General features: G+C 36.0%; 1 protein-coding gene across 1 annotated transcript; it reads left to right on the forward strand.

Moving 5' to 3' along the window:
* Window positions 1–8,722: 8,722 nt before the first annotated feature.
* On the forward strand, window positions 8,723–17,908 carry LOC136264061 (uncharacterized). The gene is made up of 5 exons (XM_066058744.1): window positions 8,723–8,899; window positions 8,974–9,025; window positions 12,892–13,007; window positions 13,067–13,193; window positions 17,193–17,908. Exons 1-5 carry the CDS (start codon window positions 8,853–8,855, stop codon window positions 17,733–17,735), a joined length of 885 nt encoding a protein of 294 aa, XP_065914816.1. The 5' UTR covers window positions 8,723–8,852; the 3' UTR covers window positions 17,736–17,908.
* Window positions 17,909–18,520: the final 612 nt, after the last annotated feature.

The raw sequence follows: 18,520 nt of genomic DNA on the forward strand, positions 1-18,520 counted from the left end.
TTTCCCCTTGAAATTTCTTGTTCTTGTTTACATTTAGCTACCAGTGGAAATTTGAGAACTTCTATGTTCATTGTGTTAGAAGTCCTCAAAAGTATGTGATTTATCATAATATTACAATAATAATTATAAACAAGTAGTCAAATAAAACATGCAATATACAATACAATTATGACTTCTGTATTCAATGATCATCATTATGTGTATAGATAGTAGATAGCTAGGAAGAAATGTGGGTAAAATCAACCCCAAAGCCATAGGTTGGGTTTTGAGCTTTACAAAGTACAAAAAGTAGTGAAATCCACACAATAAAGCCAAACTGTGCAAAAAGGTGCGGCTTTTAAAAGCCTGGGTGAAAAAAGTGAAATCAAAGGTGGAAGCCAAAAAATGGCTGCAATAATGATAATCCACACCTTTAATTTCAGAACTTTTTTCATCCAGGCTTTTGAAGATGCACCTTTTAGCACAGTTTGACTGTTTTTGCATGGATAATCATTACTCTTGAGCCATTACATGACTGAATACATGCCCTAACTATCAATTACTAAAAACTCATTCCACTTTGTATTCAGCTATGTTAGGTCACACCTGCTTTACAGTGTTACAATCATAACACAATATGAGAAATGGCCTCTGCAATCAATCTGGTCACTGCAGACATTACAGATGACTCTTGTGATAGCCAGCACTGAAGCAATGACATGTTACCATAAGTCAATACTTACAAGGTAGTGGAAAAAGAATAGGACACAAAGGAAGACAAAGGTAAGTCCATGATGCATGCAAGGTAGCTGCTGTGGTTGGTGCAAATTAAGGCACAGAGCAACATTGAACAATGAAGAAATCATGGTCAAGCCCATAACATTCACCATAGTTGAGGTGTGCTTGGCTGGAGACATCTATCGATAGGTCAGTTAGCAGAAAGAAAGTTATTATTAAGTTTGGTGTTGTTCTAAAGGGTTTAATTATGCCTAACCAATACTGCTAAGCTGTTGTGAAAGTAAAGCTAGTTTTGGGAGATATGTTTTGGGCAGGAAAACCCCAAATTTTCATAATCCCTACCATACAGCTCAGAACTATCATACTGTATTTACCAGGAATTTTACATGCTATGTAGGAAGGTCATCATCTGAATTTAATCTCTACTTACAGTATACTAGTTGATTGTCAATCATATATGGGCTAATATAGAGAATAAATTTGCACATTGTGTGACAATCTATAACCAAGGTATAAAATTCCTATACACTTGATTTCTGTAAAATTCTTCTGCGTGAAGGGTAATAGACATGTTAGGCTATAAACTTCATGATGAAAAAGTAAGAGCCCCAAATACTCTTACTGAGAAGCAAAGCACATGAAGTTTTGAGTCACATAAGTTTAGTCTGTCAAATAGTACACATATGGAAAACAGTACATCTACATCAAGTTTGACTGTAGCAAGTATGATGTGAAAATTACAGTGAGTATGATTTCTTAGTAATCAAACCAAAGTTTTTGAACTATATCAGTACCATAAGTGATTGTTCTATCATACCGGCTGTATAATTTTTGGAGATCATCAGGAGGTTTGCACATTCATACAAAAACTGACCACTGAGAAACCAGCCTCACAATACTTTCATGGTACCAAGCCCAATAGTGTCTTCAGTACACAGTGCAACCCAAAACAAGTTGTTACAAAATTTTAAAAATAGTGAAATTTTCTGCTGACTGACTGACTGACTGACTGACTGATTGACTGACTGAATGACTGACTGACTGACTGACTGACTGACTGACTAACTAACTAACCAACTAATTTATAATGTCTTCAGATACTAATATGTCTTAAGACAAGTGTAACTCATAAGGCCACATGCACGCTTAATTTTTTCATTATTAGATGTCGCTTCAGCATGGCAAGTATCTTTTGGCATACCACAGTATATACAATGCATGCATCATGGATTTACCTTTGCTCTCCTTTGTGTCCTATTTCTTTTCATTGATAGTGCAAATGGTGTTGATTCACAGAGGTGTATGCGTTATGGCTTCCCTGTGGCTGTTTTGTAGATACTGGATTGATCATAGAGATTTTTCTTATTCTGTTCTTTGGGTGTAATGCTGTGTAACTGGCTGAACATAGCTGAAAACAAAGCATAATGGCCACTTCACTTCAAAGTAATTGATGGTGGGGCGCATATTCAGGTGCAAAATACATTTTATGGCATGTCTAATGTCACTCTAACTTTTGATGCTGTATGCGTAAGCTCCCCAGTCAAGTATAAACAAACAAGCGCAAGGAAAAGTAGGAATTCCAAATTTTGCTAGAGATTAATGAAATAAAGGACCTGCAGATATATTACTCTATAGTGGACACTTAGTCCATAATTTATGTCTATATATATATATATATATATATATTATACTGAAGTATATATTATAGGGATTAAACGTCCACTAGTGTATCTGCAGGTATAGACAACACCCCTTGCGGTTTTACTGCTTTCATAATTTTTCTTTGTGTGTGCTTGTTTAAACAGGTGATATTGCCTGAATACTTTATTGAAGTATCATGAACTTGTTCACTCAAATTATTGTTAAATACTAATTAAATTAAATGACCATGTGAGTTAAGGTTTATGGTGAATCCTGTTTTTCATGACAATTTTTTGATTTTGAAAACTTGAAGTCTCAATTTTTAAATGTTTTAAAGCAGTGCATAAGAGATTTCCTGAATCCATGGAAACCTCCTGGTTGGGTACGTCCATGCATTTTTAGTTATACTTACACGGCAGGTTAAAATTGCTTTATGTTAGTACAACATTTAAATTATATAGATATTCTCAATTGATTTTACATGTAATTATGAATATTGGCATGTATATATAGCATTTGTATATAACAACTGGTACATATGTATTTTGTACCATATAGCATTCATCATCTCCAACTAAAACTTGTACCAGAGACAATGAAGCAGAAAGTCTTTATAGTCCAGTTGATCCTTTGATGATTTGGATATGTAAAAATGCAAAATGGACTCCATTTGAGTAAGCCATTATATGAATATCTTTTAACAAATTTTATTTTGTAGATTGGTGCCATTCACAGGGAGATCAAGAGAATATAGTGCTAAAAGTTGTAAAGAAATACAAGAGGTATTGTCAACTAACTGTATACCACCTCAGAGTAGAGTGTACTGGGTTTTGGACAGACAGGTAATATGGATCACACAGTTAACACAAGTGTATACCCAGGGGCATGGAAGGGGGTTTCCTGAGGTTCCAGGAACTGCTGAGAATTTTTGAGATTGCAGGCTTGTAGCAGAAACATCAAACTATCAAGTTTTTGCAGTACAAAGGCAGTGTACCTAACAGGAAACTTCAATTGTTTCACAAAAGGAGAATGACAACAAGTTAAGTTGAATACATAGTCACTCACAATAAAAAAAAGGTTTGTGGGTTGAGATACTGTATAGAGCAGTTTAAAGAGAAAATTAACACAGAACTAATGAAATTTAAACAGAATTCAGTAGTTAGATCTTAGGTTTTCTATTTTCAACTAGATACTTTTAATTGGATCTGTGTGTGTGTGTGTGTGTGTGTGTGTGTGTGTGTGTGTGTGTGTGTGTGTGTGTGTGTGTGTGTGTGTGTGTGTGTGTGTGTGTGTGTGTGTGTGTGTGTGTGTGTGTGTGTGTGTGTGTGTGTGTGTGTGTGTGTGTGTGAAGAAAATGTGAAATTTGTACCACACAAATAAAAGCTACTGGAACCAGCTTTGATGCACAAGACCTCAAAAATGAGTACATGATTAGCTAGCAGCTAAACTTAGGTAAGATTTAAAGTTATACATTGTCAGTTTCTACAACATGATCAGGAAAAGAATTCTGCAATCTAATAGCTCTGGGGAAAAAAGAGTTCAGATAGGAATTAATTCTGGACGGTAAGTGTAAATGTTTCTTACTACTACTACTACTACGGGTGGAGTTAGGAGTGATTTGAAGGATGTGATCGTAAGGGATGTCTACTTGATGATTGATAATTTTGTTAGAGTTAGCTCATCTCTTCTCTTTTCCATTGTTCACCAGTGAAGTTTGTGTAGCATGGTTGTAACACTTGAATGTCTCAAGTAATTTCCAAACACAAATCTAGCAGCATTCCTTTGTACCTACTTGCTGTGTGCTAACTTTTATGAGAGGGGACACCAAACCCTTCCAACAAGTTTCTATGAAATTTTATTTTTCTGCTAACTGACTGACTGACTGACCGACCAACTTCCTGACAGCCAAGCATAACTCGACTGTGGGTAAGGTTGCAGGCTTAATTTCTTCACTGTTCAACATTACTTTGGCCCAAGACATGACGTATCATTTGTCCTCCTTTGTGTCTCATTTCTTTATTCACTACCGCATAGGTGTTGATTGGTGATAACTAACAGCATGGCTTCATTGCTTTATTTCTGTGTGACTGGATTGATTGCAGAAGCACTTCTTAATTCTTTATTCAGTGTAAGAAAAAATTAGAAATTTTACATTAAATTGAGTAGGAGTCATAGATAAAAGCAATGAAACAAGGGAGGTCATCTACACCTATACTAGTTGACTTATAATTCTTACTTCTGTTGATCAACAGTATAGCTACAGTATGACTGATGTAGGAATTAAATGTCAGCTAGTATAACTGCAGGTGTAGATGACCTCCCTTTTTTCATAACTTTTTAATACTTGAATTTTTTCTTACACTTGTAAAAGGAGCTATGAATGATTTTGTGAACAAGAATTGATCTTTTGTCACACTTGCACAGCTAGGATAAACTACTTACAGGTACAAGTAGAGAATTAGTATGTAGATAATAATAATTATATAATTAACTGTCATTTGAATGCCTTTCAGTGGTCTAAAAGGAATTAAAGTAGTTACACGTAACTACATTTAAACTGAGCATGTGTAATGAGAGTACAACTGTGATTCTCAAAACAGTCATGCAGAAGCTTTTAAAGTATGTATGTGTGTAAAAGTTGATCTGGATTTAACCAGGAATCTAGTTACCCTAAGCTTTAAGCTACGATTTACCACGTAAATAAAAGTTCTAGCCTCAATCTATGTCAAATAAATTGATTCATCTACATAGTTCTAGAATGTTACACGTGTGTTGTATTAAAGTGCAAAATGTACTGCAATTTTAAATATATTCAACAAAACAATGTACGATACAGCCTCTCTGTAATAACAGGTTAAAGATTGATAAAAATGAAATTAAACCTCGAAGCCAGCCATAGGCCAGCTCTGGAACTTTTTGAAATACAAATGTTATGGTGACCCAAGGGCATAGGAACTGGTTTGGCTGGTTCAGTTTTGGCCAGACCACTATTCAACTACTGGAATTTTGATAAGATACTCTAGTGGAGTGGTTAATGTGCTACTCAATAGAGTTAATTAACAGCTATAAGCTTACATCCTGCATTTTTAGGTTGACTCCTAACAATGTGTCCTTTTCTAGATTTTCACTACAGGGACCAGATACAGAAACAGTTAAGCTGTGAAAAGCAATGATACAGCTATGTTTTTCAAATTAATTGGCATTAACTTTATTCCATTTCTTTGCTGCCACCTTAAACTTACTTTAATAATTTTAATGGCCTTCACTTTTGATTTCACAATTTTTACCAGGGGTTTCCATAGCTTGGCTAATTTAAATTTTCACACAGATCTATTATGAGATGACAACTGACGGTGGAGGATGGACTCTTGTTTGGCCACACACTTATATGAAGTACAATCCACTTTATACTAAGATGTTCTACTATTCTGATTATTATCAACCTTGTGTCAAAGATGCCAGTTATGAGGAATGGTGTAATGTACCTAACAAAGCTTCTTTCAATCCCACTGAACAAATTATAGCAGCGTATCACAAAGGAACAATAGTGTTTACTTATAAAGGTTACTTTAATCATAACATAGATTACCACTGGACTGGAGCTATTCTACTTGATGCCAAGTAGGTGTTAGATTTGTGTACAACTTGTAATGGGATACCACCTGCATCTAGCATACATGGGACTGGAATACTTGGTCTCACATTTGACAAATATTTACCCACCATCCACTATGACAACTGCAATACTTATCATAAAAGATCTACACTGACACATCAGACCGAGTGTCATTGGTACAACTGTCAGATTCCATCTTCCATCAGTAACAGGAGAAGCGACACTGATATGACTATGGCAATTTTTGTCCGATAAATGTAACGTTGAAATTATCACTGCTGAACTTTTTTGGTGCTGCACTAACTTTTGTCATTATTAATTTTATTAGTTTATTGCATGAAAGAACATTTAACATTAAGATTAAGTGAAATATTTTTCAGTGTCCTGTATTCATATTATTTGCTCCTTAAAATTTATTTAATTCCTAAATGGATCATAAAAATATCAATGCACTAAAAAGAATAAGATACAATAGTATATGCATGTATACATGCATATTTACATGTATCTATATGGTACACTTGCATGCAAACCTTTAGGCAACTCAAATAACATTCTTAATGGAGGCTCTCTGACTGATGTATATTACAAACAAACAAACTAATATAAAGTGCTTCTTTATAAAAATAAATACAGGAAATTGAGATCGCTGCAAAAGTAATAGAGATGTCAAACTAGAAGAGAATTGAGTCTAATTTAAGTAGATGCCACTCATCTACTTAAATCAGAAGATGGCTGAGAGGTTGTGTGGTACCACTCTTTTGTCACTGGACTCTCGTAATTCCAGCTCTATTGGCCTGTTGTGTAAATTGTTGGATTCATGATGTGGGGGACCTCTTCTGAATTTTTGTCCTGTTCTTACTTCTGTCACCCATGCTTATTGCTTCCGTCATGTCACAGATGACAGTTTGTCACTGCAACGACCAACTCACTGGACTTATCAAACAGTACGGTAGTACTGTTCCAGTAGGGATCCCCCAAAATTACGCACTCTTCCTAAAATGCCGCCTTCAAAACCATCCTAGAGACATCTCACACTACAAAAATCATCTTTACGGAATAATATTAGTCCATCTAACATGAAATACAGCATTAAAAACAAGAAAACACTTACCAGTAACCAGATACAGAATTTTTTTTAAAAATTGCCAAACTTTGAAATTTGGTCTGCCTCACTTCACTCACTCACTCACTGACCACAGTTTTTTAATGAAAAATGAAGTATTAGCAAACACAAAATTAACTACAACTACAATGCAAACTACTCTACAACTAAACTACAAGCACAATCATAACAGAGGTTTGGGGAAAGGAAACTCAGTGTCCTCACACTGCAAAGCCCAGTACTGTAAAATCATACAGGCATTATTCATAAAGAAACTGAAAGTTGTTGTAATATAAATGTTTACGAGCCTGTTTGGTTGACACACTACTTCTGGCTATGGTGCGGTCAACGCCGGCAATGGGATGAAAGGTTTGAAGTACAAAATGGTGACCAAACACCAAAAGTTTCTACAACAAGTGGGACAAAGTCACACCCCACCTCCTCTACAGCATCTTGATGTCTCTGGTCCTGGGCTAACTCACCAGCTGCAGCAGCTACCACAGTTGCAAGCTTAGAGGCCAAACAAGGTAGCACACAGCCACCATTTTGTGCCACAACAAGGCCACTCCAAGAAAATTCATTGTTTCAAATTTCCCGCCCGCAAACAAATTCTCTTCCACATGGTGTTATTCATTATGCTGTAAACTGAACAATTTATTCATTATTTATCACGTGAATGTGTAGCAGTTGTACACAGGCACTATTTCTAGCAATAACCTTATTCAGAGACATAACCCATGAAGCTTAATACTTTATGATACTGTATTTCATGCCTTTTTTAGCTGTTGTGTAGGTCATGAATTTAAAAATTTGTAGCATAGCTATAATGAATAATGAATAATGAACCACCTGCCCAAACACAGTTTTGAGATCAATGAAATGGGAAACAATGAATTTTCTTGGAGTGGCCTAATAAACTCACCAGTGGGGTGTGTCTTTTGGGGTTCCGACGAGTGTAGATCCTCTGCTCCTTGTCATTTCTTTTATCTTCAATCAGGCTGCTTGCCTTCTTCATCTAACGAAACCATAATTATTGAGATGTTAATTTTCCGTATACCAACAATGCACACAGTCATTATTAATTTTTTTTTTAGCATCAACATCACTGTAGCCATTTCTTGGGCAATCACCACCTTTGATTTCATAACTTTTTTCACCCAGGCTTTTAAAGGCCGCACCATTTTTTCACAGCTTGGCTGTTTTTGGTGTGGATTTCACTTCTTTTTGTACTTTATAAGGCCCAAAAACCAGCCTATGGTGCGGGTACCTAAAAATCGATGCAGGTGGTGATGGGAAACAAGGAATTTAATAATGATGGCCTAAACAAAAATTAGCACTAATCATGTAATAATTATAATTAAATCATGTAATATTTGATTGTAATTGTACTGCACAACAGCATTATACCCCCTGGAGGGTCCTGCTGAATAAAATAATAGAGTATCTCAATCATTCAACAACATTTAGAACATTAATTTCTGGGTGTCACGTGATCAATTCTTTTCTAATTAATTTCTACACAAAATTGGGTTGGTTGGAACAACTGACTGCTATTAGAGTTGATCCAGCAGATGTAAAAATCAGTGTGCAATAAACGAATTTAACTCACGTGATCAACGTACATGTCACGTACTCTGCGAATTAGAGGAAAGGGGAGTGCCGCCAGACTATTAAAATGTTTGAGATGATTGGCACGTGACAACATTGACACTGTGACCACGGCCAACTCACACGGTCCAAGTGACGATTTCGATAAGATCAACATCTTGCACCATGGATTACTTCCCACAACTCAGTTTCATGTTGATAGTACTATTAAGGTAAGTTAGCTATTTCTAAGCCGGATTTCCATTTTTGTAGCTATATACATTAATGTTTCTTTCAAACACTGCAGCACTACAGTGGCCTCAACAACTGATAATACTTTCTTGTCAACTGTTACTAAAGTGAGTTACACATTTGATTAGTTTAGTAGCTAATTTTGTGAATTATTGGTGTTCAATAGCTAGCTATACCAATACGCAGCCATGTTCGTGTTGACGTTCCTTTAGGTAAGGCACTGAACTTCTGTTTAGTGCAAATCTGACTGAAAATCTTCAAGCATGTACAAATCATGATGAGATTATCGAACACTGTCACAGGCTAAAATTCTTCTACACATATTGTTAAAATTTCTTTGCTTTTGTAGCTAGGTGTTTTTGTGATTGTAATGTATAGCTATTCTTAAGACTATGGGAGCATATAGCTTCAGACAACAGAATTGCAGGTGACTGCTATAACAGATTTAGTGAATCCTATACACACATTGAACCGGTACTTTTTGGTTTATAACCTAGAGGATGATGGGCTTAATACTGTGGAAAGCAAACAGAAAATTTACAAAAATTAGTGGCATGCTGTGATCAAGTTGTTGACAGATGACTGACTCTAAGGTTCAGGATGATTTCATACATAATTACATTAATTACATGCTGTGTACATATATTATTATTTATTATTATTAGCACTTTACAGTGACCAGCACTGAAGTTCTGATATATTACTCATTCCTTTTTGTATAGATTTGTCTGACCATGTCATCTTCTCAGTTGTCTAAGCTATACTGTTAAAGGTGTTGTAAACAATCCATACAAAAGTAGCTAAACTGTATAAAGGGGTGCAGTCTTCAAAATCTGGTTTAAAAGAGTTTTGAAATTAAAGATTGTGGCCATGGCTGCTTTTGCATAGATTTCACTTAATTTTGTATTTTAAATATCCCAAAAAGCTGCCAACCATGCATAAACTGGCTTTTGAAGATTGTTTTTACACAAACTATTTGTATCTATAGATACAATGACGATGATAGATAAAGTAGTGCTCTCCCAATGCAAGCCTAGGCATTTTTAAGTAAATACCCTGCACTAATACTGAGCAATGAAAATATTTATTGACTTCCACGCACTTAATTAAATTTACCTTCTTTGTATATATACAGTATGTACTCTGTAATACTTGTATTGCATTGTGACCAGTGGAATAGATAGACTTTCAGTGACACCTTCTCACCATGCAAGCACATGCAATTATTATGAGATATGATTGTAGACTCTTTATACGTTTGTTGTTAAAGTAGACAGCTGTGCCTATAACTAGTTAAATATACTGCTGCGCTGTTATTTCTGCAGCTTATTGACACTGTACTACTTATATAGCTCTTTTGCATGATCAGATACTGATTGCTGTTTATTCACACTTTATCATAACTCTTGAGGGTTCATTCTTGATCCAATCTTCAATCGCTAGCAGCTTTTATTTGTAGCTACCATATCAGGTCACTATTAATGATCTTGGTCATGCAGAGCTGGCAGTAAATGAACGTAATTGATCACTTAGTCTTTACTCAAGTAGACCTCACTCAGCACATAAGCATGAAATAGTGTTATTCTCTTGACTTAAAATAGTGTTATTCCCTTGATTTGACAGTGATGATGCATGGCTCACATCTGGCTGATCACATGATACTGGGGCATTAGTTGAGCATTGCATATTTACATAATTTTAATTCACTTAAGGTGAAATGACAGTCAAGACAACTGCAGTCCAAATAGCTAGCTACACCACTGATCATGACTATAGTCATAGCTATACTATTGACAGGCTGAAATAGGAATTGAATGTCAGGTAGCAAGGCTGCAGGTGCATGTAGATGACTTCCCTCTTTTCTTTGTTTTCTTTCTGTGATCCCTACTCAAATGTAAAAAGTCTTCTTTTCCTCACAGCTCACAGTTGTCTTACATAGGGATTAAATGTGTGCATCAGGTGATATCTCCCTTGTTTCAGCACTTTTAATAGTATTTCCTAAAATTAAAAATTTTACTTTCACTGGTTCGTTAACTTGTTTGCAATAGTAACTCAAAGGAAAGAATGATGAAGGCAACAATTTATTTAGTAGAATATTCTGATAGACTTAAAATATCATTTTGTGTGGAAGCTCAAAAGGAAGGAAATCAACGCTGCTATTCTTATCCACACAAAAACAGCCAAGCTGTGAAAAAATGGTGCGGCCTTAAAAGCCTGGGTGAAAAAAAGTTGTGAAATCAAAGGTGGTGACCAAGAAATAGCTGCAATGATGTTAATGCTAATAAATTTTAACAATGCTCACAGCCATTATTAAAAATTTTTAGCATTAACATCATTGCAGCCATTTCTTGGCTGCCACCTTTAATTTCACAACTTTTTTCACCCAGGATTTTTAAGGCCGCACCACAGCTTGGCTGTTTTTGTGTGGATTTCTCTTCTTTTTGTACTTTATAAGGCCCCAAAACCAGCCTATGGCTGACTTTGAGGTTTGTTTTTACTCACATTTCTTCTTTTCTATGTAGATACAATGATGATTATTGAAGACAGACTTATAAATGTATTTCATTGCATGATTTAATTCAATATTTGAAATATGTTATTGTAATACTCTAATAGAGTGAACATTTTTTTGAGGACTTCCAATAGAACATACATAGAATGTTCTAGAACAATCTAGAACTTTTATTGGTAGATCTATGAAATTACAAACTTTGATTATAAACAGATTTCAACTAGAAATTTCATTTATAAAGCAGAAATTAAGTGAGGTGATCAGCCAAGGTAGCAGTGGTTCAGTGTTTAAGGATGCAGGTGTTAGTTATGGAGGTCCCTGGTTCGAACTCTGGTAAGTTTTTTTTTACATTTTTTGCACACTTTTTACCCCGCAGTGACTGCTCTATTAGAGTATCTTGATCCCGCGATTTTACACATGCTTGGTTTTTGCTGTATAACTTTATCGCTGTAACTCTATTGCTATTCAAAATATCAAAAGGCACTGCCATGATTATCAGCCTATCTACACACTAATTTTCAAGTTATTTCTGTACTTAGTTTACCCTGTAGCTGTGACAAAAGTTTGATCTTTTTTGCATGAATAAACATTCATAACTCCTTAAATATTCCTCATATTACAGCAAACGTGGTATGTGAATCCACCGTTACACGCTCTTCATTTGTGCCAAAGATTGAGGCAATCGAGTTACACATTTGCATTTTATAGCAATTTTTGCAAAGTGTGCAAAAATAAATTGAAGCCCCTGTAGCCCCCCGTACCTACTGCGTAAGAAGAAAAAAACGAAGAAATTTAACTGAAACTTTGAACGCCCATATCTCGCAAATGGCTGTTGTGAATTTAATCAAATTTGCTATGTGGTGTACCCTACTTGGGGGACAGCTATAAAGCAAAAATGGTGTGCTTTGGAAAAGGGGCCATGGAGCTATGCATGCACGAAAAAGCTGTATTCTTTCTTCCTGTCAATATACTCACAGTGTGGTCGCCGGCTTTCTTGGCCGCACGACACACTACCATGTGTCTTGATCCTCTTTCTTTGTGCTTTGCTGTGTAATGCTATTCCACTTTCAGAGATACCAGCATGCTTTTTTTTTTGCAGTCACACTTCAATAATGGCTACTACAAAATTTAAATTCAGAATTTTACAATTTTTACATTACTTATGGTTCCACACACCCAACTATGTATCTGTAATGCAAAGCCCTTTGTAGCTGCATGGTTACAGCTGCTGACAAAACTTAAACTCACACTTCAGATTGCAGTAAACTAATAAGACCAGTACATTACATGTTTCTGTACATTACATACATTACTGTTTACATTAGGTAATTATTGTGATGTACAGCTATCAGCAGTGATTATATTTTGAAGTTTATAATTGATGTTATATACAATTTTGACTATTGCATATCTAATGTAGGGGCATAGAAAATTAATTGCTATGTACTTTTTGTACTATAGCGTTCATCTTCTCCAACTAAAATTTGTACCAAAGACAATGGAGCAGAAAGTTTTTATAGTTCAGTTGATCCTTTGATGATTTGGGTATGCAAAAATGCAAAATGGACTCCATTTGAGTAAGTAGTTAATATTTTAGTGAATATCTAACGTGAGCAAAATTTTGTATTGTATATAGGTTGGTGGCATCCACAGGGAAATCTAGAGCACTTAGTGCTAAAAGTTGTAAAGAAGTACAAGAGGCATTGTCAACTGATTGTGCTAGACCACCTCAGAGTGGAGTGTACTGGGTTTTGGACAGACAAGTAAGGTGGATTGTGTACTAGAGCAGTAAAGTGGAGCAGATACAAAACTGTACCACTTTTTGGTGATATTAGAGTTAGCATAGGTCTTAGTAGAACCTTTACTCTTCATAATATGCTATTATCCATCATTCAGCTATATCCTCAACAAGGGTGGTTCTAGGATTTTTGGTGACTGGTTTCTGATCAAGAGGGTGAAGACCAAAAAAGGTAACTTAAAACTGCATGCTGAGAATAACTTCCCTCCACTGATATTAGTATCACTGATAAAGTACATAAAAATCCTTAAGTATACCTACGTAGCTTGCTGCACTGCTGCTTAGAACACCGTGACTGCTCTATTAGAGTATCTCAATCTAAACATGACTGGTTCCTGGAAACCTCAGAAACTCCCTAGAGCCATCCCTACTCCAATCTCTTTACTCATCATCAATTACTCATAAATGTAGCTACTCTTGGAAACAAGCTGATGTTAAGTAGGAAATAAGTTTGCACTTGAGGTGATGAACACCTCTGTTTAAACACTTTTATAGTAGTGATCTATACTAACTTGTACAATTTTCTATTTATTAGCTCATTTCAAAAAGTGTAAACATGGCACTGTTCGGCTCAGCTTTCATGGTGGCTGTTGACAATGAACTGCTTAGACTGTGCTTTATTAAACTTTGAAGTTTCGTAAAGTACAAGCACAGTTGGTGGTCTGTAAGGTACACTTCACACTTCTACTGTACTTTATGGATAATTAAGCCATTGTTTTGTTAGTGTTGCCAACAGAAAGTTCTATAATTGTTTTTCATTCCCATAGAGTAACCCATAGCTCAAACTTTTTCTACTAGTAGTGATACATTTGCAGAGTGGATTATAACGGTCAGCCATCAGACATTTAAGCTCGAAGACCGCTCAATTACCTACTGAACCGGTCAAGGATGGCTGACTGATTTCTGCTAAAAAATCGATATACTCTAATAGAACAGTCAGAAACTCTATTAGAGCAGTCAAACAGCTTTCAAAAAGGTGTACCTAAAAGGTTCAAAAAGCGGGGAAAAAAAGTTGTCTGACTTGGGGAATTGAGCCTGCACCTTTCAATGAAGTGCAATCTGCACCATTTTACCACACGTTCACACACTGTTTAGTGGCTTCTAAATGGGGTTTTAAATGTCCTGCTGTTGCTTAAACCATAACTAACTATAATTGATATAGATATGTCATACAAGTACACAGAAAAATTTGGAATTTTCAGCTAGAGTAGGGACCATAACACACCGATAACAAGTACTGAAACAAGCTGGAGTAGTGCACTATATTAAATCACAGTAAAACAATAAGAAATGTTATATCCCTACTGTGCATTTCTTGAGCACAGTAGGGATATAAGTAACACTTCTTATTGTTTTACTGTGATTTAATATCGTGCACTATTCCAGCTTGTTTCAATACTTTTTATCAATGTGCTATGGTCCCTACTATAGTTGAAAACTCCAAAACTTTCTGTGTACTTATTTGTTAACTTTTTTTGAAAATATTATTATGACTGTGGAGAACCCACGCATACTGCATCTGAATATATACGCCGCATGCCCCAGCTATGTCCTGAAAAGTGAAGTATCTATTACACTTCTTTGTCAGCTAGATTCAACCTGTTACACAGCATTTCGAATCAAGAATTGTTCGGAAAGCACCTCTGCAATCCACACGCACTGAAAGAAATGGAGCCGCACGTCCCAGTTATATCAATTATCGTCTGAAAAGGGAAGCATCCATTACTTGTTGTTATCACGTATGTTCAACCCATTATGCAACAGTACAAATCAAGAACTGTTCGAAAAGCACCTCTGCAATCAAAACAGCCACTATTAAAAATAAGGATGATTTCCGTTATGAAGGGAAGCCATCACGTGCTATCGCCAAATCGACACTTTTTGCTGCCAGCAAAGATGAATGGGACACAAAAGAGAACACTGGTAAGTCCATGAAGAATGCATTGTGTGTACTGTGGTATGCCAAAAGGCACCTCTTGGGCCAAAACGATGTCAAACAGTGAAAAAATCAAGCCCGTAGCCTTAGCCGTTATCAAGTTGCATTTGTCTGAAGGCATCACAGTCAGTTACTCAGTCAGTCAGTAGAAAATTCCGTTAAATAAATTATTTTTAAATTCCATAGCAACTTGTTGAAAGCATTTTGGGTTGATCTGAAAGCTTGTTTGGGCTGAGTTTTACTTAACCAATACTGCCTCATTGTCGTCTGGGAAAATTGAGGCTGTTTTTGGGTGATGTTATTTCGTGGGCCATGCCTACTCCTTTGTGGTCCCTACTATACACTACTATCATAGTGTATGATATACATGTCAAACATCACATTGGACAATTTCATATCCAATCATCAGGGGCGGATCCAGACTTATGGAAAGGGGGTTCAAAAATGAACTGAGGCACTACATTGTCTCTGTTTTCATAAGGTGAAACCAAAAAAAAAAAGGTCACAGCCAGCTGAAAATAGCTGCCCACCTCACTAACCACGCATTTATAGCTGATAAAGTACATAAAAATCCTTAAATAGCTCACTACACACTGTTCTAGTACTGTCGCTGCTTTATTAGAGTGACTGCTCTATTAGAGTATCTCGATCTTGGTATGCTAAAAATTTTTGGAGGGGGGTCAAGAGCCCCCTTTGATCCCCCCTGTAGCCGCCCCTGAATCATCATAATGTTATTATTGCAGATTTATTATGCACGTATGTGGTTACACAATGTAACAGTGGATGGCTTCTGAAGGAGTTTTGGATGTCAAAATACTCACATCCAAGCTTTGAAAATCCTAAAAGTTTTCAGGGGGTATACCCCAACTTGACATGCTTATGCATGCTACTAAGCATAATTGCCATACAATGTCAGATCAACTTTGACTTTGATCTGACATAATGTCAGATCAACGAAGACTACCTCTCTGATTTGGGAAAAGTTTTTTGTTTTTAGCTTTAGTGATGCAAAAATTGTAGTTGTCAGTTGTAGACACAGTAGTGCCAAAGAAAGCCAGCATGCCACATGCGCATATATTGGCAGGAAGAAAAAAATATGATTTTAGCTCCATGCATGGTACCTTCTGAGAAGCACACCATTTTGCATTGTAGCTGTCTGCCAGACAAAGCATGCCACACACCAAACTTGATTGAATTTGCTCCAGCCATTCCCAAGGTATGGGTGGTTAAACTTTCATTTTTTAAAATATTTTTCTTAAAAACATTTATTCATGTAAACAAATTAAGTTTTGCCACAGGTACAGGATAAATTACATATGGGAATAACTCAAAAATGTGTACATGAGCTAAACATCATAGCAGTGCCTTTCAATGATTTAAAAAGGCAACTGGAGTAGCAGTTACAGAGTACAATGTGAAATCCAAGTCCTGTGATTGAGATACTCTAATAGAACAGCCACTATGGGGTAAAAGAGCACTAAATGTTTGCCAGGATTCAACCAGGGACCCCACACCTAACACCCATATCCTTAATCACTAAGGCACTGCTATCACAGGCAATTCCCTTACTTTATATAAGGAAATTCTTAATAGTTCATTATTTCACAGGCTATTTGCATTGTATAAGAAGACTTCACTATGTGCTCTATTAGAGTATTACAGTAGCATTAACAAATAATGATATATAACTTGCAATACAATACAATTATAACTCTTGTCATCATTGTGTCTGTGGATAATTCATAGGCTGGACTTATAAAAGAAGTGAAATCCACACAAAACCACCAAGCTGTGAAAACAGAATGTGGCTTTTAGCTAACTGAACCCTGCAACCTTTTTGACAGCTTGGCTATTTTTATTTGGATCATATATTATATTTGTTACTATAATCCTTTTGTGGTGAGTGTGATTATGGTTTGCTTTCCCATATTATGGCAAACATATTATACAACAGAAATTATAAAAAATGGCAAATTATTCACTTTTGATACTTGCATACATATACTGTACTTGTGTTATCTTACCCAGATCTATTGTGACATGACAACTGATGGTGGAGGATGGACTCTTGTTTGGCAACACACTTATATGAAGTACAGTCCACTTTATACTAAGATGTTCTACTATTCTGATTATTATCAACCTTGTGTCAAAGATGCCAGTTATGAGGGATGGTGTAATGTACCTAACAAAGCTTCTTTCAATCCCACTGAACAAATGATAGTAGCATATCACAAAGGAACAATAGTGTTTGCTTATAAAGGTTATTTTAATCGTAACATAGATTACCACTGGACTGGAGCTATTCTACTTGATGCCAAGAAGGTGATAGATAGATGTTTAGTCAATAACGGAGTACCAACTGCTCCTAGTGTACCTGTGACTGGAATATTTGGTCTCACATTTGATAAAGCATCTCCCACCAACCACTATTATAACTGCAATACTTATCATCGAGGATCTACACTGACAAGTCCGGCTGAGTGTCGTTGGCATGATTGTCACATTCCATCTTCCATCAGTAGCACCAAATATAACACTGATATGACTATGGCAATTTTTGTTCGATAAATGTAATGTTGAAATTGCCACTGCTGAACTTTGTGATGCTGCACTAACTTTTGTCATATTTTATTAGTTTATTGCACAAAAAAAGAACAAAAGCATTAGGATTATGTGACATATTCTCTGTGTCCTGTATTTACATTATTTACTTTAAAAATTGTATTAAATTCCAACGTAAATGGATTACAGAATAAGTACTCAAGCCTAGCATGGAGCTACAAATGTGTGAAACACATGTTTTCTTTCTTCCTGTCAATATACTCACAGTGTGGTGTGCCAGCTTTTTGGGTTGCATAACAAACTACCGTGTATCTCGGTAGTGTCTTGGTGCATAACAGTAAAAATGTTGCACCATTTAGAAGCAGAGAGAAAAGAGGTACTCATAGCAGAATATGAATGAAAGAGTGAAAAACATTGGGATTTGAATCCAGTACCTCATGCTTGCTATATGTATAAGTGTTCATCCTAACCAATAACTAAAGCCAATACCACACACCGATTTTATGATTGTTGTTAAAGGGAATAATGAATCAATTATCTTCTTCTCTGTCTCTGCTCTCTCTGCTTGCTTGTGTGCTTGTCTGCCATATTGCACAATCTTAATTTTATTCAACCTAAAACAAATTAACTTGTGGCATGTACCTTTTGATACTCTAACAATTGTCCACACTCTGTTTTTCCTTTACTTTTCATCTCCTGTTGTTCTTTTCTTCATGCAAGAAGCATCAAGGTGTTAACTTTTTGTATTAACACAAACCTTACTGCATGGTGCCTATATAGTTAGACAGCAC

The sequence above is a fragment of the Dysidea avara genome, chromosome 8, assembly GCF_963678975.1.
Source record: "Dysidea avara chromosome 8, odDysAvar1.4, whole genome shotgun sequence".
In the NCBI taxonomy this organism is placed as follows: Eukaryota; Metazoa; Porifera; class Demospongiae; order Dictyoceratida; family Dysideidae; genus Dysidea; species Dysidea avara.